General features: G+C 34.1%; 1 protein-coding gene across 2 annotated transcripts in view; it reads left to right on the top strand.

The window, feature by feature from the left end:
- The window catches only part of ANGPT1 (angiopoietin 1), a 251,333-nt gene that overhangs the window by 176,114 nt on the left and 50,077 nt on the right, over positions 1–25,142 (top strand). Inside the window, exons 4-5 of one of the 2 annotated variants that reach the window (XM_008001348.3) lie at positions 1,258–1,487; positions 19,418–19,545. In XM_008001348.3, coding sequence (XP_007999539.1) covers positions 1,258–1,487; positions 19,418–19,545 — 358 coding nt within the window. Of the gene's footprint in view, positions 1–1,257; positions 1,491–19,417; positions 19,546–25,142 lie in introns of both variants that reach the window. The other variant, XM_008001347.3, reaches the window with a different exon arrangement.

The raw sequence follows: 25,142 nt of genomic DNA, 5'->3' as shown, positions 1-25,142 counted from the left end.
GTAAATTAAGTGCCCATTCTGGTATGTGGCATTTTAGTAACACCTTGTAAACTAAGGACGGGTTGAACCTTCTGAAAACAGAGCTGAGAAAACTGAGTAAGCCTTTTCCCTGAGGAATACTAGTATATTAGACACTCCATAAAATGTTAATGCTTTTTATTCCAGTCAGTTGCTAGGCTCCAAGAATGCTTCTGCTTTCTCTATCATCTTTAATGTGCAGTATACCAGGGGAATATCCTGTAAAGAGCTCAGGGAGAAGGAAGGGCCTCAGTTAAAGATTGCAACACACTGAGCAAAGCATCCCAACTCCTTTCTGAAGACCGTACCATCAGCCCAATGGAGTCTTCCTTTTGTTACCATTTATACAGTAACTTGGGGACCTGTAGTGTCATTAAGCCTCATCCTGAAGCTTTAGCTGAGAAATAAAGGAAGCTAGTGGTTATGATACAGGACCAGTTATCAAAAATCACAAGAACTCATTGTGACTTTAGATGGATTACTTTTGGCTCCTGTGGTTTCTGTGTCAATATAGTTTTCTTTGTGTGTGTGTGTGTGATTGAGAATGTATATTGCTGTTTTTTCTTTTTTCACCTAACATTATATTTTGAGCATTTTCTAATATCCTGAAAATGATTAAAAATATTATTTTCAACAGTTTCAAAATAAGAGTTTTTTCTCTCTTAATGTCATTGTACATAAATCTTTGTGTTTCTGATTCATATTTTTCCCTTTATTTCCGATTTTTCAGATTGTCAATATACTATTCTTGATCCCATAGAACTATTGTGAAATTTAATCAATGCTAATGTTTTGAAAACCCCAAATGAATATAGCAAAGTGAATAAAAAGTAGTTTCTACATGTTGTTTATTTTTTTCCCGAACTATTCTGTTTCCTCTTAGGCCCATTTCCTTAGTGAAATTATACTATAACTTCTTTAGAGTATAGCTCTTCGGGTGTAAGTTAGCTACCTTGGATATAAGATATACCCAAGGAAACCAAGAAACTAAATCATAGTTAAAATCTAACATTACTCTGACAACATCTGGTTTAATAATTTTTTATTTGACATGTTATATATGTATAACTCCTATTCTAAAGAATATATATTCTTAAGTCTCTCACTAAAAAGTATTTTTACAGTGAAACACCTGATTAAAATTTTTCATCTGAAATAAATTCAGGAACCAGTTGAATTATAAAGGTTTTTTTGTATAACATTTTTTCAAATCTAAGTTTTATTTTCACTTCCTTGTAGTTTATTAGAACATAAAATCTTAGAAATGGAAGGAAAACACAAGGAAGAGTTGGACACCTTAAAAGAAGAGAAAGAGAACCTTCAAGGCTTGGTTACTCGTCAAACATATATAATCCAGGAGCTGGAAAAGCAATTAAACAGAGCTACCACCAACAATAGTGTACTTCAGAAGCAGCAACTGGAGCTGATGGACACAGTCCACAACCTTGTCAACCTTTGCACTAAAGAAGGTGGTAAGAATGTCTTCCTCACTCTGCTATTGTTAATAGTTTATTTCCTTTGAGCAAGTAAATACTCAATATAGCTTTCTACAGTGCTTTGATTGCTGTATAAAAAGCAGCAGAAGAACTTTATGGTTAGAATCATTTATGAATTTATGTTGATAATTTTCTCATGTTGCTACCTAGAGAATTATTCATAAGCTGAAATTTGTGAATCCACAATGTCTTTCTGAAAGAGTGCTCTAATTTCTTCTGTCTTTGTCTTTTTAACCTTAGATAAAATCTGTGATACTGTCGTGAATAAATTATTGGTATTATGGTGTTAGACACTTAACTATGTATAGGACAGATATGAGCCAATGTTAAAAATTAGTTCATCGTGCTGAGAGAGTTTCAGGAGGATTTCCATTTTTAAGCTAATATTTATTATTTCCTTTTAAAGGGAATGGGGTAGGAAATTGTGGGTTGCAGAGAAAATCAGACAGACTATTTGTAACAAGTATTATGAGTGAGGCAGGATTATTGTTATTAAAATTATTTATTAAGATCACTTGTGCTTAGTCCTGTGCAGGATACATTAATTCTGGGGTGTCGTTGTGACAGTGGAGATACAAATTTTTGATACCACTAGAATGTCTGAAGCCATTTAACCTTTGGGAACATCTACAAGTCTGTCATTCTTTAGAAGGCATACATCTGTCTATCCATCCATCCACCTAACAATTATCGAATGAATGCCTCCGCTTGCACCTGTTTCCTTCAAGCAGAATCTTTAGTGAGCCTCAGTAGAGCTCTTCAAAGTTTGGAACTTGAAGTCATCTTCTGTATTTCTCTAATCAGCCTTTCTCTGAATGAAGATGGAATTGTAAATGGTGATGAGTGAAAGAGAATACCACTTATATCTGAAAGTTGTTGTTACTAAGCTGTGGCTTATGTGACCATTCATGAAGTGGTTCAGTGAGCATATGCAACATACACATGGGAAAGTTCCTTTAATTTAAAAGTGGATTTGAGCTATGTGACAAATTTGTTCAATTTCATGCTTTCGTGTATAGCTATGAATAGGGAAGATAACTCCATATTAAGTGAATTTGTTTTAAAGATATTTCACATTTCTCTATTACACTTCATTACCTTGAGTTATATCTCCTTTAGATAGTCTAAACAAGCCTTTAATATACTTTGTAAAGCAAAATTTTTTTAAACAGTGAGTTCCCGGAGCTCCATTTGGGTGTGCTCAGTAATGTGATTGGGAAGGGAAAAGCCTGCTAATCAGTCAGACCCTGCCAAAATCTTGAGTTAGAGTCCACTGGAAGGAAAGCATGGTAGTATTTTGCCAGAGAATTTTAATAGAGCTCATGAGTATTTAAAAATTAAGTATTAATACGAGACATATCTATTCTCATATTGAACTGAATACATTTTGGGAAAGATTGAAAACACATTTTTCTTATCATCCTGAGACTTAAAGCACATGGAGTGGAATAGTGGTTTTTATTTCATGATTTTAGAGATGTCAAGCCCTAGTGATTCTCACAGAGCTCATATGTCTGCGTACTTATCATAATTTAACTTCTTTTCTGAGTATTTGCCTAATAAATGTGTCTTTAAGCTTTTAGAGGAAGAGGGTGTGACTTTAAAAGTAAATATTCTGGCTAGGTTTGAACTTTGGGTGCAATATCAGGGAAGCAAACATCTGTTCAATTTAAGAAACATTTCTTTTTGAAAAATGAGGATAGACCCTTAGTAGCCATTCAGGAAGTGAAAAAAGTAACTGTGTCTATTCTATGATGTAGTATATCCAAAAAATAGAAATAATAATCATAGAAACTGAATTGGTCTAAATATTCCAGGCCTCTAGATATCTTTTCTTTTTAATGACAACACTCTAAAATGAATCCTGATTTAACTACAGGATTTGCCATCTTAATTTAAGGGAATTGCCTGATTTTCCAATGGGTTCTGAGGTGTCATGATCATAGATTTTATTTGCTTCTTGTTAATCTTTTTTTCTTTAATCGTACTGTGAAGTATTCTAACTAAATATTTCGTTATTTTAGAACTCATAAGAGACACAAAAAAGGAAAGTGGCTCTCATAAGGTTTTTATGAAGATTTTCGTTATCCGTATATCTTTATTTTCACTGGAGCCATAGTGTTTGGCTATGGTGAATTTAAAATTTTAAATAGCTAATAGCATAATACTAGATTAAATATCAGTTATTAAAATGAACTTTTATTCAAATTCTAAAACACCTGGGTAAAGCCTTTCTTTGTTTTATGACCCAAATTTATATATCATATAAATTTATTATTTATTGAAGGATTATATGTAAATATTTTACTTATAAATTTATATATATGCAAATATTTTTAAATAAATATACCACAATAAATGCATCAAATATTCCAAAATGTATATTTTAAAGCTCAAATATAGATGTTCTACAAGATCTTCAAAAACACGAGCTGTGTCATCATCCAAAAAGCCAACCATTTTAATTCACCCTAAAGGTCTTCTGGTTTCAATCTGACTGACTAATTTGTGGAGACAGCCTGAATATAATACTGCAAGGCAAGATAAAAAAAGTTAATCAGCTTCCCCTGTCACTGGCAACTAGTTTAACCTTTATGAAGCTGTCTCATCATGTATAAAGTCAGGAGAATTCTCTCTATTTCACCACAATAGGGAAAGAATTACATTTGATGCTCAATGTACAAGCAAAGGTCACGTTGCTGAAGACACAGTTGATTCATTAAACTTTAGTTTCTTCTTTCTCCTTCAATGGACAAGATTCTGTTAAGTACATTCATTATGTGCTTTATAAGCAAAACTTCTTTTGCAGAAAATGTTTAAATACAATGCCCCAGAGTGTTTGAGTGTTGACAGTCATCCAGGCAGCTTTGTTGGCCTCCATTTTCTGATCTCTAAAATGGGATCATAATATTTACTCGGTGGGTATGTAGTGCACCATAAATATATGCAAATTTTATTTGTCAATTATGTAGTTCAAAATTGCCAAAAAGTGGATTGTAAATGTTCTCACCACAAAGAAATGACAAGTATGTGAGGTAACGGATATGTTAACTAGCTTGATCATTCTGCAGTGTATACATGTACCAAAACACCACGTTTTACTCCATAAACATATACAGTTATTATTTGTCAATAAAAATAAAATTTAAATTTAAAAAAGGAATAGAGGGCCTAGAATAAATACATACATAAACAAGTAAATGAATTAATTAATTTTTTAGATGTTGAAAAATTAAAAAAGGATAGTATAAAACACATAGCTTCTGTGTTAACTCATAGTGAATATTAAAATAATAGTACTTATCTTTATTTTAATGCCTTCTAAAGTGCCTATAATGCATTAAAGTTATATGATAAAGAATTCCTAGGAAGTGTTGGCTAGAAATGTACTTTTTTTCCAAACATTTTTTGATCCAGAAACAGTAAATCTGTCTTTGCATTAAGAGAGTACTTTCGTTTAGTTTCACAGCACTTTTTCTACTAACACATCTGATGTTGTGAGATACTTTTAAGTAAGAACAACTAATAAACACATTCTCTGAAATAATTCTGCAAATTTTCCTCTTCTTGTTCCTAATAGACAATAGTGGTGTCTTAGGCAAATAGTCAATTCAAACTGAATTGCATCCATTTTGTAAGGCTTCTGAGTAACACATTTATTTTTGTCTAACCTTCATCTGCAAACAATGGGCCACTTTTATTCTTAGAAACATTATCCACTAAAGAAATATTGCCCTCAATGTTATCACAATGTCAAAACTCAACTGATTGCTTCATGTTTTTGGCAATTCAAAATTACCAAAATTAAATAGTTACTGGAATTAAATAGTTTACAATAATAATGGCATACAAACAAGGTTTTGAATCTTTCAGGGGGGAATAATCAGTTACTGTGACTATTAAAAAATCACTAGTTGGCCAGGCGCGGTGGCTCATGCCTGTAATCCTAGCACTTTGGGAGGCCAAGGAGGGTGGATCACTTGAGGTCAGAAGTTCAAGACCAGCTTGGCCAATATGGTGAAACCCCATCTCTACTAAAAATACAGAAATTAGCCAGGCATGGTGGCACATGCCTGTAATCCCAGCTACTCAGGAGGCTGAGGCAGGAGAATTGCTTGAACCCAGGAGGCAAAAGTTGCAGCAAGCTGAGATCGTGCCACTGCACTCCAGCCTGGGCAACAGAGTGAGACTCTGTCTCAAAAAAATAAAAACAAAAAAAAAATTCACTGGTTATCTATGTACAGTGGTGATTAAAATATCACATGTGGAACATACATGGGGCAAATATATTATATAATTGGGAATTTACTGACAAAGTCTGTTAAAAAAGAAAGAAAGGAAAAAAGAAAATAAAAATTTTTTAAAATAGTATTTAGACTGTATTATAAACTTACACAGTCTGATTGTCTCACACTGCCCAAATCAGCCTGAAGCTCATTTCTGCTGTAGCAAGATGTGGTTCATAAATGTATCCATTCATTCAAAACAGCTCTGCAGCAACTGTTCTGTTCTGGGGAAATGATATTTATTCATTTTTATTTAACAAATATTTGGTAACTTTCTATAATGTGTCAAATATTGCTCAGACCACTAGGAAAAACAAAAGATGTATTTCATCCTGTGGCTTTAAGGAACCTAGGGTTTGATCGGAGAGAAACAAGTAAACAATTATTTTTCAGAATTCTTTGCTAGAAGTGAGCCTTTGGTGCCTGGACCCCAGCAAAGCTCACAGAGAAATGTTAAAATCATGGCAGGAACAGAAGGATAAGTGCAGAATCCAACATCACTAGAGTTTTCTTGGGGATTTTACTGAATCCTTATTATGATTCTAGTTTGCTTAGGCTTTACATGTGTTAGCCCTTACAACAGCAACATGAGGGAGTTACCATGTCTAGCATCATTTTATAACCTCCACAGAGAATTTGAGAATTTGCCCAAAGTTACAAAGCTGGAAATCGTTGATCTAGGATTAAAACATAAGCAAGCTTTTTCTAATGGGGAGATGATAGTTACGTCTAAAAAATGAAGAAAGTGAAGGACACACCAGAGAGTACAAGCAGCATGTATATTTTCCAGAAGTCATGGGAGCAGACTGTAGCCTAAGTCTTAAAATGAGTTTAGAGATAGGAACTGATGGCGACCAAAAAGGCCACATTTTTTCTCTAAAATCAATGGGTGGTCATTGTCAATATATAAGGATAATGGTGATATTTGCATTTTAGGAAAAAATTTCCCCAGTGACAATGTAGGAAAAACATACTGGAAAGCGGAGAAGCCTGGAGCAGGGGACCAGATGGATGCTTTTACCATTATTATAATATCAGCAAATACTTAACACAAGCCAGTCTTCTGAGACCTTTGCATATATTAGTTTATTTAATTCTGGTAACAACACTGTATGATAGGTGCTATTACCAACTCTATATTAAAGATAAGCTAAGTACAGAGAGGTGAATAATGCTTAAATATTGTACTGCTAGCAAGTGAGCAAGCTGAGATTTGATCCCAGAGTCTTGTTCTGAATACTGTACATTACACACTGCACCATGTTGGACAGCGAAGGTAGAGTTGATGATTTTTGTCAGAATTTCAAAGTCATTTCTAGGAAAGAAATAATAAGGTCCATATTAAACAGGGGTAAATGGAAAAGTAAGTAGAAGAAATTTTAAAAAATAGAAAAATTAGAATCAGCAAGAAATAATGACTTCCTAGAAGTTGAATCTAATACCAATTGCACATTTCTAGGTTAAACAACTGAGGGTGCATTCATCACATTCTTTAAAACCAGCAACATGGGAGGAGAAATAGGTTGGAAGGGAAAAAATAGTGAGTTTTAGTTTGGGACATTTTGACTGAGTTGCCTGTGGGACAGAGTCGGGCAGGCAGATAAATCGGATTCTAGAAGGAGAACAATTATGTGTCCTCAGAGGAGATAACAGGTAAAATCATAGAAAGTGCATATAAAGCAACGGCTCTTATTCACATGGGGGTCACAGACACATCAGGAAACCTGATGCAAACTATGCTATTTTTTCCTTTCCACTTACCCCAACCCCAAAATGCAAGGATAAGGGCACACATTTGTATACAATTTGAGAGCATTTACATATAGTTATGAGTGCATTGTATGAGATAATGACAGTGTAAAATCAAAGACAGAAAAATTTGAAGTTTTTAAGGGACAGATTCAAAAAAAGAGACCAAAAGAAAAACATAGACTTCGTGTGAAAAACAGTAGTGAACAGTGTTTTGGGAAGGTTTAAAAAAAAAAAAAAAAGACAGTTATGAAAGATGTTCTTTTCAATGGCAAGTAAGCATGACGGTCAAATTTTTAAAAAGTGAACCTTCTATATGCAGAGGTTTGGTATGCTACATGGCTCAGTTGCATATCTCAAAGACTAAAATGAGTGACAGGAAGTAAGAACAGAAATCATTATATACTTGCATTCAAGCAACTTCAATGTGAAAGGACAGATAATAACTTTAAGTAGGGAGGCACACAGAGTAGAGGAAACTTAAAAATAAGTACTGCAAGACGTGAACATGTTTATATACTTAGTTCTCTAATAAGAAGTACAAATTTCAATTCATGGGAGCTTCTCATGTAGTTCATTTTTAAAAATTCTTTCACATTATCTCAAAGACATAATGGCTGATACTACAAATATTTAAGTGACGACTATTTGGGCTAAAGTGTCTTTCCCAGAAGCTGATTGCAATGGTATGGAACACTTGATCATTATTGTGGGAGATTTGAGCCTCTAGCCCTTTTAAAGCGGGAAATGAGGCATTTGCTTTCTTCTCAGTGCTGAGGAGTCATTTGGCGTGATTCTCAGAATAATTCTACCATCTGAAAGGAATTTACCTCCCATGCAGTGTCTGTTGAGTTTATGAAGTTTATATCATTCTGTAAGGGATGAGATAGTTTGAACTGCAAGTCCCTTGAGTTAAGAATGACTCTAAAAACATCACAAGTGATGGGAGGAAATTAAAACTTTTTGAATGTCACTCATATAAACATTGATAAAAATGGAAAATATCAGTTTCGTTGACTGGGTAAAATACTCAGTTTTTCATTTAGTACTTGTAATGCACAATTTAAGATTAGGTAGAAAGAGAAAGAAAAATACAGGAAGTCATCTGCTGAACACTACAGTGAGTACTTGTTCCCATTTAATGAGGGAAATGCTTTATCTTGACAGAAAATTGTATGTCAAACATTTACAATTTCCTTAAAATGAACCACACTATCTAGCACTTCCTTTCATAAAACCCAATGGCTTAAGGCGAAATTGACTGTTTATTTTTGGAAATGGTATATTTCTCCTTTTTGATGGAGCGTGTTATCTGCCTTTTAGAAAAGTCATAATTTTTGTAAAAAAAAAAAAATTTGTGAATAGTCGATGGCCAAACTAATGATAACAAAATAAAAAATAACATAGTCCTTGACCTCTCCCATGAACTATTTCTAAACCCCATCTTTGGGGGGAGATTTGAAATTTTGTGGTTAATTCTCATTTGGAATTGGAGTTTTTAACTTCAGAAACAAGATAAACTATCTGAAAAGGGATATCTCCTGGTTCCAGCTGGGCTTGGAAGTTACAGGGGTAAAAGGCCACAAGAAAAGAGTATTTCCTTGATGTTCCAATATTACCAAGAGCAAACTCCATCTTTCTTCCCTTATACTTTCATAACCTGGGTGGCTAAAGCGAAGAAGCACAATTAGTTTGAATAGACTTTCAACTAAGTCATTTCCTGGACTCATCCACACGCAAGTCAAATTCAACAGATATTTTCAAAATCCAGGGACAAAATGGAACAGTAGACATCAGTCACGGATAAGATATTCTACTTTACACTGAACCAAATGACACCTATAGTTCCTCTGAGAGACAGTTAACCAAATGACACCTATAATTACTCTGAGAGACAGTAAAAATATATATATTTTATTAACAGCATGAAATATGTATACACTATATCAACTATAGAGTGAAAACCTCATGAAATTTTTTATACTATAAGAAGTGAGAAAAAGAAGGTAAAACCTGAAGAATGTTGCAACTGTACATTTAGCTTTAAATGTGTATAAACCAATATTTATTTTTAGCATAAGATTTTCTAAAAGTCAATTGCAAAGAACCTTTAAAACTAGTAACAATTTTAGCTTCCTGTAGGAACTCATAATTTATTATCAACCAAAGGATATCAACATGAAAATTGATTTCAAGTACACTGGAATATCATGCTTGTACTGGTTTGGGTGTTCACATTCAGAGTGGGGTTATGTCTGCTAAGGACTCATATTAATATGTAACCTACAAATAATTACTCATCTTTTTGATGGATTTATAAATAAGTCAAATTATCAAATGTAATATCAAATGTCAGACCTCTTTTAACTTGTGTATTTATTATATCTTTGCATGTATCTTAATTATTTTTAGGTGTGAACATTCCATTTTCACAAGCGGAATGACGTCCTTTAGAATAGTGAGTTTGAAGTTTGGGTATAATTTTAAGTGGCAACTTGGTTCTAAAGGGAGATTTTGCCAGTTGTTTAGTCCTCATCAACACACAGACCACACACAAACCTAATCTGAATCATAATTAATTCTCCAACCTATCTCTCTAGAGCTAGGAATTATAGATTGAGATGGTTTCTCTCCAGTATCTTGGAGCAGATGTATGCCATCAAGAGGGCAGACATGGCGGTTTAGAAGCAGCAGGAATCATGACACCTGTGTTCTAGTCCCAGCTCTGCTGCCAGGTTGCTTCACATAGAAGTATGGCACACCTTAGAGATTGCCTGGTATCCTACACAAACCCATATACTTTATGACTCATATCAAAAATTACAACTTTGTCTCTTGGTTTTGTGTCACTCCTAATAACCAGTGAAGCCCTGGATTCAGAGTAGAAGCCCACATAGAGCCAGGGCTGGGAGTCAAGTAGTGTTCTTCAAGTATATTACACCACAAGAGTAAGAATCAAGGTGACCTACTTATGGTGACAGGACTTATTTACTCAAAACTTCAAAGTGGAGGTTTTTTTGTGTGTGTTTTCAAAAGCATCTGGCAACTGCTTTCTATGTTTACAGCATTGCCCAAGGACTTTCATTCCATTTTTAATGGCTGTTGCTAAATAAATTATATTTGTCTGCTCATAGCAGAGCACAAAAGATGCCCCTTAAGCTTTCCCACATGCATGGGGAATCTTTTGTACAAAATCAATATATTGTAGCCAGGCTGAAAAAAATTATATGGAAAATTAACACACATGAAACACCTGAAATGTCTTTGTGAATGAAATGAGCTCCTGAACAAATGACAAGGGTCGTGTGGCATTCATAACTGCCCAACAGGGTGCCCAAGGGAAAAACAAAGAAATTAATTTTATGTAAAATGAAAGATTACTTGATTAAACAAAGATGGTGTGTATTTCCATTTTTACCTTTTAGTCAAGTATTTTTTCCCCATTCTTGGTTACTTTAGGTAGTAATAGGCATTGAATATACGTTGTTATACAAATGAGAATCATTTCACATTAGAAGACAATTGCAAAATTTATTTGAGCATAGTAATCAAACTACAGTAGAAATAGGTTGAATTAATTGATGATTAATTATTCTTCCACTTTAAAAAAGTACCTTACATTAGAGATTCACTTATGACATAGGAGGCTTTGCATGTCTGCATAAATGTAAGACTTTATATACCTTATGTATATCTTAATGTTACTGAAAATTTGTATATCTGCAATTATACATCTTGGGCAATATATTCTCCAGATAATTAAAATGTATCCCTTCAAGTAGTAAAATTTTATGAAAAATTTTAAATGTGATGAAAAATTGTCTGCTTTTTAAAATTCTCTCCTCTTTTTCTTGGAAGAGAAAACTGAAAAAAATCAGGCTTTTTTTTCCTAAGAATTTAATCCATTATTATCCATATGAATTAATTATCATCGTAATACCATGATGCCTCTAGAAAAGTACATAGTTTGCCCCCTTTATATTGTTCAATGCCCAAATTCTTATCATTTCTTAGTTTTGCCTACTTTTTAAAATTTTCTATCTTTTCCTCACACACACACAAACTTTCAGTGATCCAATATCTTGTCTCCATGCCTGATACTAGAAGATGAACACAAAAACACACACTCACACACACATATGCACACACTCACACATGCACACACACATTCACACACATGCACACACACATATACACATACATGCACGCACACACACACTTACACATACACACACTCACACACAAGCACACACACGTGTGCACACACACACACACACACACACACTCACACACATACACACACACACACACACACACATTCCCACTCTCACTTTCCCACCAGCCTATCCTCTGTCTTTGTAGCTTCTAGCAAATAGTCCGTAGGCTGGGAGACCAGCTACCAGGCTTATGAGAATAATACCTAAAATTAGTGGGGGTAAATCCTGAGTCAGTGTGACTTTTAGGGTATGGACATGATGAAATCCAATATGGCTGCTTTGGGACCTCTCACTTCCTTATCCTCTGTTAGCTCTTGACTTTGTGGGCCGTCATGGCTTCACTTTTCTGTTGAGGGTTTCCTTCTCGGACAATTCTATTGCCTATGGCCCTCTGCTATCCTCATGTCAACATATCCTTTGTCTTTGTCATTGCTGCCTCCTCTCTCTTTTCCCATACGTCCTGCTTCCATGAGACAAGGCTGCACCCTTTCAGACTTAAGGCTTACCCTGAATCACTCAGGACCTTGAATGTGCCCTTGTCAGCAGAGATAAGTATTGCTGGGGATTCTGTGACAGATGACTCATTGAAGTTCTATTTGGGTTTCACTTTACTCAAAAGGCCAATAAGAAGTAGTTAAGATTTTCAGCTTTATAGTCAGAGAGTTCTGCTACTTATAACTTTTGGTGAAGTTAGTAGCATTTCTGAGCTTCAATTTCCTCATATAAAACAATATATTGATAAATACTCCTTATGAGATATTTATAAGGATTGAACAAAATGAAGCATGTAAAACATACTTGGCACATAAAATTCAGAGTTTACCACATAGTAAGCATTCAATTAATGCTAGTTGATTTTATTATAATCATGATTATTATAGTTCCATAAAAAATAGTAGTTAAGATTTTATTGATATCCATAAAATTACATATAAATAATTTAAATGAAAGCAAAGCAGTTCTTTTTAAAAAATGTTTAATTAAAATAATAATTCACTAGACAAATGATGTTCAAGTGTTCCCTTATAACAGGTTTGGAGGGACTTTGAAAAAAGAAGTAGTTGTTTTAAGTAAAAAAGTACACTTTTAGTTAATCAAAGACTTCAAATTAAGAGTATTTAAGAATAGAATATATGTGTTTGTTATACTGTCTCACACACATGCACACATATAACCATATTCAATTGCCATTTTTATAGGTTAAAAACAGTCATGTTGAGATATCAGCCCACAGATATTTAGGTTTGTATGCATATGTTTTCTATAAGAAAAAATATCAGCCTCAACATTTTCCATTTATAAGCATACAGCTTGTATGTATTTGTGTAGCTATTTATATTTGTATATGTATTTATAAAGTCATTGGTAAATATCCCTCACCCCTATACCCACCCATAAAATACTGAAACTTGGACTGCCTGGAAATCTTTTGATTCTTCCACACCCTTGAAATGCAAGACATTACCTTCTTCCACTTTTAAAGATTCTTTCAAATAAATTAGGATTCTAGAGTGTCTTCAAAATGTTTTTTCTATGAAATGCCCACACACCTGACTGAAAAGCACAAAATCTAATCAATCAATTGTTTGCTTGTTTGCGACTTGTCAGATGTGCTGTTTCCTTCTTTTATTTTCTCAGTTAATTTCAGTGACCTGTTATGTTGAAATCACAGGTTCAGGGTCAATTTCTAGTGCTATGATCTCCCTAATGATGATGTCTCAAGGACTATCCTTGAACAAATAACCTGATCCACATGTATTCTGATGTTTGGTAAATACTGGAAATATATGAACAATTAGCCACATTTAAGATTTAAAAAGAACAATTGAAGAACTGATTTCTTTATAACAACTCATCAGAAAATGGGTAAGAGAAAGGGCTGTAACTTTTTACACTGTCTCTGGTAGCAAGGCTAATTGCCTTCTGTGTCTCGGCTAGTGTGGCTGAGGCTCATAATTACCAATTCCACATTCCAGGAAGTTTTCTCTTGAGGGTTCTTCTGAATTGAAGTGACCTTCTGCCTCAGCTTTTATGGTCCTCCCCTGAAGTCAGTCTGGTGGCGAATGCACCATCTGGATTGAAATTGGTTGGGTAAAGGAAGGGAAGATCAGGATAGTCAACAGCTGCTAGCATCAGGTCTCAGGTTCCTTATTGACTGAATGTTGGCTGGTGAAAGACAGACATGCACCTGTTTGTGTCTCTATTCTACCCCTTTAGGTGACAAAGATTTGGTTGTATAGATAAGGCTAAATGAAAAGAATGAATAGTGGTTCATTCCTAGGACTTTCTAGATTTATTTGCTGATATTGGTGTGGGCAAAGTCTTTGAACTAGCATACCAGGCTCTTAAATTTAGGTCAGATAAGCTTTTCTATATGTTTTATTCTTTCAACTGTTATCTCTTCTAGGTAGCCTTCCTGGAGTCCACCTGGCAGGTGGAGTATATTCTTGCACGTTCCCAATGTGCCTGATACATACCTCTAAGATAACAATTGTCTGCATTCTCTCTCTTTGGTGCTGTATTTAAACTGGTGACATTATAGCCCTGCAAGTTGTTGCCAGATATCTTGTGACCAGGTTGATTGCCAAGAATAAGTGGGTTAAGAAAAAGACTAAGAAACCAATTTCTGGTCACATTGTCTGAAACCTTATCGTGACTTACTTAAAGTCTACATTGGATTCTTTAGTTACATGATCCAATAAATTATCTTTTTGCTTAAGTCACCTTGAATTGAGTTTTGTCCTATCATAAAAGTTACTAATCATGGGTATAGCTTTCATGGAAGATCTTTTTTGCATCAGGCTGTGAGCACATGAAGGGCAGGCTTGGGCTTTTTTATGTCTGTACCTCCATGGCCTGCGAAAAGTTTTAAAAATAGCAAATGTCCATCAATATTTGTTGAATTAATAATATAGGATGATTGAACTAAGAGAGGATAAGAAGCAGAGGGACAAATGGAAAAGCCATACTATAATTGTCTCATTAGAAAAAAATTAACACTTTCATTAATTTTTAACTGATAAATACTGAAGAAGGATAGTGGGACTAATAAGGAAAGAGCAAACACGTGGTTTGGAAGGAAAGATTATGTAACATTAAACAAATGAAAGCTAGCATAGCAGGAAGGACTGCCCTACAGGCAAGTAGAAATATGAATCTGAAGGCAAAGAGAGGCAAATACTCAGTGTTAAAAAGTGCCTGTGTATATTATAAATCTTTTCTGCAGCAGTTGGAAGCCATGATAGACAGTGTGCAAAATGAACAGATGTATAAGAAATAAACATCCAAGAATGGAATCTTAGTGAACTTCTATATGGTAGGTGATGAGAGCAAATAAATCGATAAAAGAGGAAAGAGAAAAAACAATTAGAGAAGTTGAAAGGGACTGGGAGAGGTCAACACAGAAGACAAGGGGAAAGATAGGCAAAGACAACTTCTGTAGGGTAGAAGAAGGGAGTGGAGGAGACATATTAAATGACATTGATCTTTATAGTAAACCATAAAGGCCATTTATAAAGAGTGAGAGAAGATAAGAATAGGATTCAGTTTTTTTAAAAAATAGAAAGATTTGCAATATACTCTGCAGGAAATGTCATAGAAAGTTTATTATACATGACTCAGTGTTTGCAATCTACAAGGGGGTTGAGAAAGTGAATGAATGCCCATCTGGGGGTTGGGATTTACCTATGCAAAGGTGAGTGGATGAAAGGACAATAGATGGAGAGACCAGGGATACCAAATGGACCATTATTAAATTCCTGACTCTGGGATTGAGGCTAAGAAGAAAGAAAAAGGAGGCTAGGAAAGCAGTGACAGGAATGGCAGGGATCTAAACTCAAAGAGAGGGAAAATGAACTCATTAGAAATTGAATAATAATAAAGGAAAAATAAGAATATGTTGTCAAAGAAAGAATTTTAACATAAATATCAACCTTTCAACTCATGCTTTCAAATCAGTTCGTTATTACAAAAAGTTTAAACCACTTTGAGAGATAGATACAGTCCTCTTTCAGGTCTCCAGAAGGTTCCCACCAACGTCTGTCCAGTGATGCTTCTTTTACTCTTCCATCCAATCTTAGTCCAGACATTTCTTTTTAATTTTTAATTTTTGAAGAGACATGGTCTCACTATACTGCCCAGGTTGGTCTTGAACTCCTGGCCTCAAGGGATCCTCCAGCCTCTGCTTCCAAAAGCACTATTACACTTGTGAGCTACTGCTCTCAGCCCCATCAAGTCTATTGTTTCTGTCTGTCTTGTGTCATTTACTAAATATTCCTCCAATTTCTATCTTCTGTCTAACTGAATCTCAAGACCTCCTAAAAAAACTTATCACTGGTGCTGACACTTGCAATGTTCAGGAAATTCAAATGTTATGGTCTCTCTAGGTTTTAAAACGTTTCCTAGGTGTCCAGTTTTACAATATCTATGCATGACATTGGACTTCAGAACTCTGCAGTACTTAACAAAGAAAAGAGACATGTAAAAAGTCATGGGATTGAAACTTCTATAACCAACACGTTGATATATAAATCATTTATAATTTCATCTGAAATAATCTTTAAATCTTAACTATTTAGGTAAAGCTTAAAATATACAGCAAGATGAGATTACCTGTTTTGGGTTTATTTTTAAATGTAAACAATGGTATAATCTGATTTATTCAATGAATGAAACCAGCCAATTAGCCAAATTTGACCAGGAGAGGCTAATTCAATGTGATCCTAAATATAACCAGTCAACTATAACTGCTATGTTTTAATTGGAAGGTGGAAGACAGCAGCATCCACCACCCGCTAGACTGGACTGGCCAGCCTTCCACATTCTGCTAGTGTCCCTTCCATAAGAAGGAGTAACAGTATAATATTGCTATTAACAGTGTTGTCATTACCACAACAAATACCATTTCTTGAGTACTTATTATGCTTCAGTGTCTTTGCACTGTGTTATGTAATTCATACACCCATCTCAGAGGTATTTATGACTACCTCACTTTATAGATTAAGGAAAAAAACTCTAAAGGTCAATCTACCCTTATCGAAGGGACCTTATTCAAACCATAGTATATAATAAAAATACCAAAGGTAAGCTGTGGATGAAGCTTTTACATTGATCTTCAATGCCTTGCTACTCTAAAATGTAGCCTGAATTAACTTTCAGGCATATGCTTGCTAACTGGTAAGTAATTACAAACAGGCAATCTGATCTTTCTGGAAAGAATGACTTTTTTTGAAAGAATATGAGTATTTCAATTTTTCAAACATACCAAGTTAAATTTCAAGAAAATACAATATCTATTTCATATATGTTACTGTAACAACAAAAAATCCATAATATAACCATAATACTAGATGTACCTTTTCATGGTAGAATTCTCAGACCATTTTCCCAAGTATAGAATTTGTATTCATGGTTTTGACAACAAATTTATACAGTTAGTTTTCACAAAAATAAGTTAATAACCAACTATTTCCTTTTTCCTCAGTTACTAAAAATGTGTGTGAAATAGCTTCCTCTTCCCACACATAGTCCCTTCTCCGACATCTTCCGAAGTGGGGGGGGGGGGGAGGGGAATAAAATAAACGGGAGGAGAGATGGCAGACAAGAGAAGGGAATGTGTTCTCCATACATAACTAAAAAGGGGAGGGCAGGATGTGGTATATACAAGAGAAGCATTTTCTCCATAGATAAATGACCTTCTCTCTCTCAAAAGAGGAAAATGGGTTTACCATTGGGTTCCTGCTGACCACATCTTTCTGTGTTGTTTGTCCTCTCAAGTGATCATAAATTTTAGTTGGTATTTCTTCACATCTCTTTTTTTGGGCATCTAATTTGGTTATTTTCGACATTTCAACAGAAGAAAGGATCCAGTAGGTAGAATTTAAAAATTTTGTTTTGTTTTAGAAAAATAGCAGTCCATAAAGTCAGAATAAATGAAACCAGTAAACTACATCAATGCTCTTGGAATGGATACATTTATATAATCCATTGACATCCTCAATGTCATTAAAGATGACTTTTGAGTAAGCATGTATATATGCATCTTTAAATTGCTATTTGCATACATTCTGTCCAGTACTTTTTCACTATCATATGAATCTGTAGCCCTTTAATTAGTTGATTTATTTTGTGTTGACATGGAAATTGTGATGTTGGTATTTAGATGTAATTATTAGTATGATTCATTAAAACCATTAGTACAGACTTGAGCTACATAGAAAATCATAATGTTATTAAATGCTTCAGTACTATTTTTTTGTTATGGCAACATATCTGACATAAATATTTCATTTTTTTGAAACACAATTTAGTATTTTTAAGAATCTGAGTAATTTATATTGAAATAGTAATTCTTTCCACAAAGATTAGACTGCTCAATACCTATAAGTTAGTAAACATCAGGCAACTAAAGGCCAGTATTTAGTATGAAGCCCAGTGTTAAGTCAGGCCAGTATTTTAGATATTTAGATCATTTAAAATTAATGTAAAAGTTTTGACTCATAGTTTGCCTTTGGCATTTTTATTATGAAAGACTATTATAACTCAGTATGTTTGAAAGCAGATATTTATTAAGTGATAGGAAACTTTAAGGGCAAGATTACAAAATAGTCTTAATCTTAATTTCTAGAAAAATGGTTAAATAAAACTGACCACTAAAATAATACACAATAGAAAATACTAAATCATGAATATTTTATAAATATAACACATATATCTTTAACTAAGAACTATTAAATGTGCATCATTTTGTACTTTTATTTCAGTTGTAAGAAGTTAATAATGGGTAAAGCTCAGTAAATAAAATAAGGTTTTCCTCAGTAGAGACAGTCTCTAACTATTAATAGATTTCCTGTCTTCACTTGACTTCTAGCCTTTACTGTGACTCTTCCCCCTGTATAATTTAATTTCAAAGTCTTATTTATGTGATTGTTCTTTTATTTGTGTATCATCTGCCTGATGATTTGACTTCAGGGCATTAAAGAAAGAACAAAGTAAAGTTTGGTTACATTTTCATTGTAGGTAGTTAAGTTGGGTCATAAAGTCTTTTCTACTTCCCAAATCTAATTATTGTAACAGTTGTTGATTCTTTTTGTTTTGTTTTGTTTTGTTGGTAAAATTTTCTAGAAACTCTTCAATATAAAGTCACAGAAAAACAGTACTACTTGCTTTTTAGTGTTTTAAACTTCCATATTGCATTTTTATGTTTGAATTTATCTTTATCTCTTCCTGCTCCAAAGAGTGCGTTAGCAATTTTTTAGACTTTCCTGTGAAATGTAGGTAAGAATGTTTTAGAGATTTTGCAGGAAACTTGAGGTAATTGCTACCAATTGAAGATATTACATGCCCAGGTCATTTGTTCCTTGAGCTGATGTTTTGGAAAGGATACACAGAAAAGAAAGAAGTAAGAAATTAAGTAAAATATAAGCATTCAGTTAGAAATGGTTCTACAGTTTTTTCCTTCAGTTTTTTTTTTTAAATTTTGTAAGCTACCTCAAAATCTAGTATTGTCTTTATGATTGATTTTTTACTATGTGCAATACTGACATTTGTGTGGAGGAAATGAAGACATGCTTAGCTATTATTGGAGTCCATTTGGCTACTAATGGTACTGATATTCACATATTGCAATCTTTTTTTTTTTTTTTTTTTGCAGTTTTACTAAAGGGAGGAAAAAGAGAGGAAGAGAAACCATTTAGAGACTGTGCAGATGTATATCAAGCTGGTTTTAATAAAAGTGGAATCTACACTATTTATATTAATAATATGCCAGAACCCAAAAAGGTAAAACCAGAAGTGTTTGTTTACGAGATGTAAGCCAGATCCCAGTTGAAATGCTGGATAATCAGATTGATTTGTGAGCTTGTTAAACTGGAAATATATAGAGAGATGCCTGAACTTTTTTCTCCCAGAGATACTCTGTTCCCCAGGTCCATAAAGGATGAAAACCCTATTGTACAGAAATCACCAACCCCCATAACTTTTCTTTCACACAAAATTTTGCATTTATTCCCTGGTGTTCATAGGATGTCCCATTGCTCATAAATGTTTGCCTTGTACAGATTACATGTTGAGTTCATGTCTACCGTGAGTGTATGGGAAAGAGAAGCCATCTTCCAAAGACCCAACAATCCAGAGAACACACATAATACAAAATCAAATACTGAGAGGAGAGGGAGGGGTAGATATAGCTATTTGCAAATTACTGCTCCTGTTAGGATAGGATAAACATTTCCTATCTTACTTCATAATCTTGAAAGAATTTGCTTTCCATATTTACTTAAAAGAGTGGGTTGGAAGATCGGATCCATCAGTATGTTGAACAGGACCCAAGTTAAATTTTGGAGTAAACAAACATCTTCCTGCTGTGACATCTCTTTTGTATACTCTCTTCCACCATTTATTCATTAAATCATCCACCCATGCCTTCATTCAATACTATTACGTGGATGTCATGCATTTGTCAGGAACATAGATATAGAGCAAACAATTTCTAGTGTAATGATGAAGATAGACAATTATTCAGAGAGTTATAAAATACTGTCAATAAGTATAGCAATATAAATGGTCCATTTAAAGCACGGTATGTGGGAAGTTTTGAGGTGAGACAGCCAAAGAGAGTGAGGTTAGGCAAGAGCTTTGCTATTTAGTGTCTATGAATTTTAGCTGGAAGCCCAGGGTCCCAAGAGGATCATGTGCCTTTGCAGGATAAAACAACTGTCTTCCCCTCTTGCCCCCACCTAAATTACTTTTCTCTTATCCCCATTTCCTCTGGGGTCTGTGCAATGCTCTTGGAATCTTCTCTGATTCCCTCAGGCAATTTTACATGACTTTCTCACTACCAGAGTTCTAAAAGGCAGAGATTCTGCCTTTTATCTTTGATTTCCTGGAACCTAGCATAGTTTCTGGCACATAGTAGGTCTCAATAAATATGTGCTGGAATAAATGAATGAATAAGTGACCGCTGATGGCAATATCAACACTTCCATGTAGTGCATAGTAAGTCAGTCTAACTTGCTTAGTCTTCCTGATTGTTAGTCTCCTTTGATAGGCAAAGGAAATGAATCTTGGAGCCCAGTTTGCCAGATGCCATTTAACCTGCAACCCAGGAAGTCTGGACTATAGTCCAGGACTGATACAGTTCTATTTTCCCTTTTACCACTGTCCTCTCTCTTTCTCTTGATTTCCATAATGAATCGTTGTTTATGTTAGCTCGAAATGGTTTCTTTTTCCCCTTTGCTGTGACAAAATTTTCTTCTTGAAAGATACCTTCGATGTTGTCTATAAGGGGGTAAAATGTAGGAGTGGAGTGGGCACAGGAGGGAGGAAAGGCAGGAGGCACTGTTCTGTACTTTGCTACCTCAGCCATCTACCAGAGAAGTGTGGTTTTGCCTGATTTTCATTTTTTATTTAGGTGCAAGGTTTCATTGAATCCCATGGCTTAAACAAGCAAACAAATGAAAAATGGAAATACAATGGCAAGCCTGGGAATGAGGAGATGAGGATAGCTTATTCTAAGGAAGATATCCTAAAATCACACTTAAGCTTAAACTCAATTCTCTCTCACACACACACACACACACACACACGTCATAAACACACACCATACACATAGCAGATGAAGTATGTGAAAATTTGTTCTGGAGTAGGAGTGGAGCTAAAATATTTGCTTTATCATTTCCCTACAGTACTACTCAAGACCTGAAGGAACCTCTAAATTATTGTCAGTTCCACTATAGCTTATAATCTGACTATAAAAATAAAATTAACTAAAAATATTAAGTGAACTTCCGTTTAGACTCATGGTGATTCTATGATATACATTAATCTAAAAATAATTCCCAAAGTTTTCAGATCAAGAATATTCATAATTTTAGAATTTTTTTTACTTCTCACCAGTACTACCCTGTAGCCCGTGGGGAAAAGGGTGCAGTGCAAATACAGCTTTAGTCATTCTATGGACTTTAGTTCATATATAACCACAACTACACTCTAGTTTGAAACATGAGATGCAAATGGTACACAGGCTATTTGCAGAACCACTTCTCCTGGTAATGTGAAGAAAAAGATCCCACCTCAATTCATAATCTTCAATAGGTTTGCTTTCAATACTTACATAAAATAGAAAGTTGGTGAATCCAATTCACTTCTTCCATGGCTGGCTCCTGGGTTGGTTTCATCAGGAAAGCAAGATTCAAGCTTACGCTTCTACAAAATGATGGATTTTAAATATGATGGAGCTTTTGGGTTTTCTTAAATAAATAAAACTTAGAATATTAAATTCACAAATGTCAAGTATCTACTGAATTAACTTCTGATATTTAGTCTAAAAAAATAATAACCTGAACAGGTTAGCAGTAACATACCCATACGTACCCACAAGGAGCAAATTTTATCACTGCTGAATGGCCCCCATGGCTTTTCAGAGAGAAGAACTTCCCACATTAGCTGGTCAGGACTATTGTTAGATTTAGATTTAGTTTTGTTGAAATACTAACAGAGTGTGGTGAGAAGGGGAGATAACTGAGCTGAAGAGAGAAAGACTTTGGCCTTCTTCTGGACTTAGATGCTCATTCTCTTGTTTTATTATTTCCCTGTTATAATCATGGATTCTCTTACAAGTAGTAACATTGTTCTATAATGAAGATGGGTATTTCAGACTGACATACATACACATTTTTGCAGGTAAAAAATTTAGTGTTTAATCCCTTAGTATAATGGCATAGCATAGCACTGGTAAGAACAAATATTGTATGAATTTCCTCAAAAGCAATTTACAAGCTGATTAACAAAATAGCTCAAATGTATTGTGCATTTACAGTTTGCCAGTCTTCTTCTAAGCATATATAGATATATAGATAGATAGATATAATGTATATGATATATTATATAGTATATATCTATATATCTGCTATATAGCTATGTATCTATATATGCTATATAGATATCTAAATATCTATATATATGCTTACTGTATATGTATGCTTAGTATATGTGTGTGTGTGTATATATGTATACTCCTTCATTTACTCTTTTCAACAACCCTATGATATAGAGACTCCCATTATCCCTACTTTACAAAGATAACCTGCCCCAAACAAATTCTTAGCAAATATTGAACATTGACTTTGAAACAAAGGAATCTAATTCTAGAATACACCCTTTTAATCAGAGGATTAAGCAGGATCATTATGTTAACGAAAATTGAAATTGTATCATTTATAATTTTGAATATGAACCTGTTGCCCCATGGGGTGGTAAACACATGCGTGACATGTGAGCTACATAGGCAAGGGTTTATATTTAGAAAATTTGGTAAGTTGATTCATGTTCTCACTATAACCCACCTCATTCTCACCGTCCTATAATCTCAGTTTCTTCCATCTTGAAATAAATTGTCAGCATTCTCTCAATCCTATAAAAAGTGCTAGCAAAATTCATCTTTAGGACTTTCACCCTTCCATGTAGACGGTACATTGTAAATAGGAAGGTTGGTGCTACCCCTGCATATGCTTAGCCAAAGCATTGCTCATTATGATGTTTCCAGAAGTTTTGGCAAGGGTAAGAATCTCAAGGCAACCCACACAAAAACGGAAGCATCAAATATGCATGGTATAGACCAATAAATAAACTAGGGTTATTAAAGGAAAGTGACAAAACAATGAACAGACACTATTCATCTTGTAGTCAGTGTGAGAGTTGCAAGTATAACAGGATTGTAATACAGTAATTTTTTCAGTTGACATTGTTCCATACCAAAAAAAAAAAAGTCTTTGAAAATTAGAGAAATGTTATCTTTTCAAATGTGGAAGCCAAAGACGGTTTTGTAGGACTATTTAATTTTTCAAGCAGAAAGAAAATTAGATTTTGGTCATTTCTATATTTACCTTTTGCTTTTATATTATTAATGTCTTATATTTACTTTTCTTTCTGAATTCCCTTCAATGTATAGTAGTAGGAAACACAACTTTTCCTTTCCTTTTATGTTTCCAAAACCAAACGCCTAGTTTTATCCAAAAAACAAACCATTTAATGATTACTCTGCTTATTGTAAAATATTAAAAATTTGATTCTGAACTCACAATTCCCCTAATTCTTGGAAAAGTACTATAACAAATGGGTTAAGCCCTTTTCATTTATGGTATGGAAAAATAATTAACATTCACAAGTCTAATCATTCCAACCTCTATGGAACATAAAGTTGTAAAAACTACGTGAATCAAATTTCCCCGTTTTGTTTGGGTTTAAGCCTCCGTATTATGTTAAAAAGTGTTTAATGCTTGAAAGCTTTGACCTTGCCTGGGATAGAAGCCAGTTCAGTCATTTCTTGGATAGAGTTAAGCTCAAGTTATATGATCGATAAATGCAATAGCCATAGTTTATGTAGCAGGGCCTTGTTCACAGGAAGGACACTGCCAGATAGCACAGACCACACAATACTGGCAAATGAACTTTTCAAGTCTTTCATGTCTCAAATCTTTCTAAAATCTACCATGTATTTTTTTGAATTTCCTTCATCTGTTAAGCATAGGGCATTTTTTTTCTGACTAAAAATAATAGGCTTTTGTTTTGTCTTTGCTAGAGTGAGTCCAACCTCTTAAATATACATATATGTGTGTGTGTGTGTGTATATATATATGTATACATAATACATATAGAAAGGCGACATGCTCAAAGATTAGTGATGCCAATATTATAATAAATAGAGCCTAGAAATCACAATTATAAGGATAATTTATTGAACTTCTACATGTTTGGTTTTGTATATTTTCTATTATTTATAATAAATTATAAAATTTCTATGCAATGTTATATAACTATAGTATATTAAATTTAAATATCATATACATATTAAATATTACATTATATACATACAGTGTATAATGCATAGCATAAGTATATATTATGTCATCAGTAATATATGTAAGAGATGGGAGTAGCGTCAACACCTATTAATGCCAAACGCTATTCTAAAAATTCTATATACATTAACTCATCAAATTATCAGAAAATATCTAAGAGATACATAGAGAGAGCAGAGGTGGATTTTGAATCCAGGCAACATAGCACTCAAGTTGACGCTGTTAACCAAGGTGTTATTCAGCTCCATTGTTTCTATATAACACAAAGAGCAGTTGTTATCATTGATGTTGTTAAGTCTTCATAAGAACTGGGAAGCATATGTTCAACCCTTTAACCTCTCTGCCCCTCAGCTTCCAACTTGGTAATCTGCCTGGGTAATTTATATTTCCCAATGGTTTTTTTCTCTAGCTCTTTATTTAAGAAGCATTCTCAGCACATCTGAACATTTACAAGTCACTGGATTCCTCTGTTTAGAAGGAAAGTTGTCTTTTAAAAAATTTGTGAGTGATTTAAAAACT

This window comes from Chlorocebus sabaeus, chromosome 8 (genome assembly GCF_047675955.1).
Source record: "Chlorocebus sabaeus isolate Y175 chromosome 8, mChlSab1.0.hap1, whole genome shotgun sequence".
Taxonomy (NCBI): domain Eukaryota; kingdom Metazoa; phylum Chordata; class Mammalia; order Primates; family Cercopithecidae; genus Chlorocebus; species Chlorocebus sabaeus.
The sequence above is the reverse complement of the archived record's forward strand: the minus strand, read 5'-3'. Positions and strand labels throughout refer to the sequence as shown.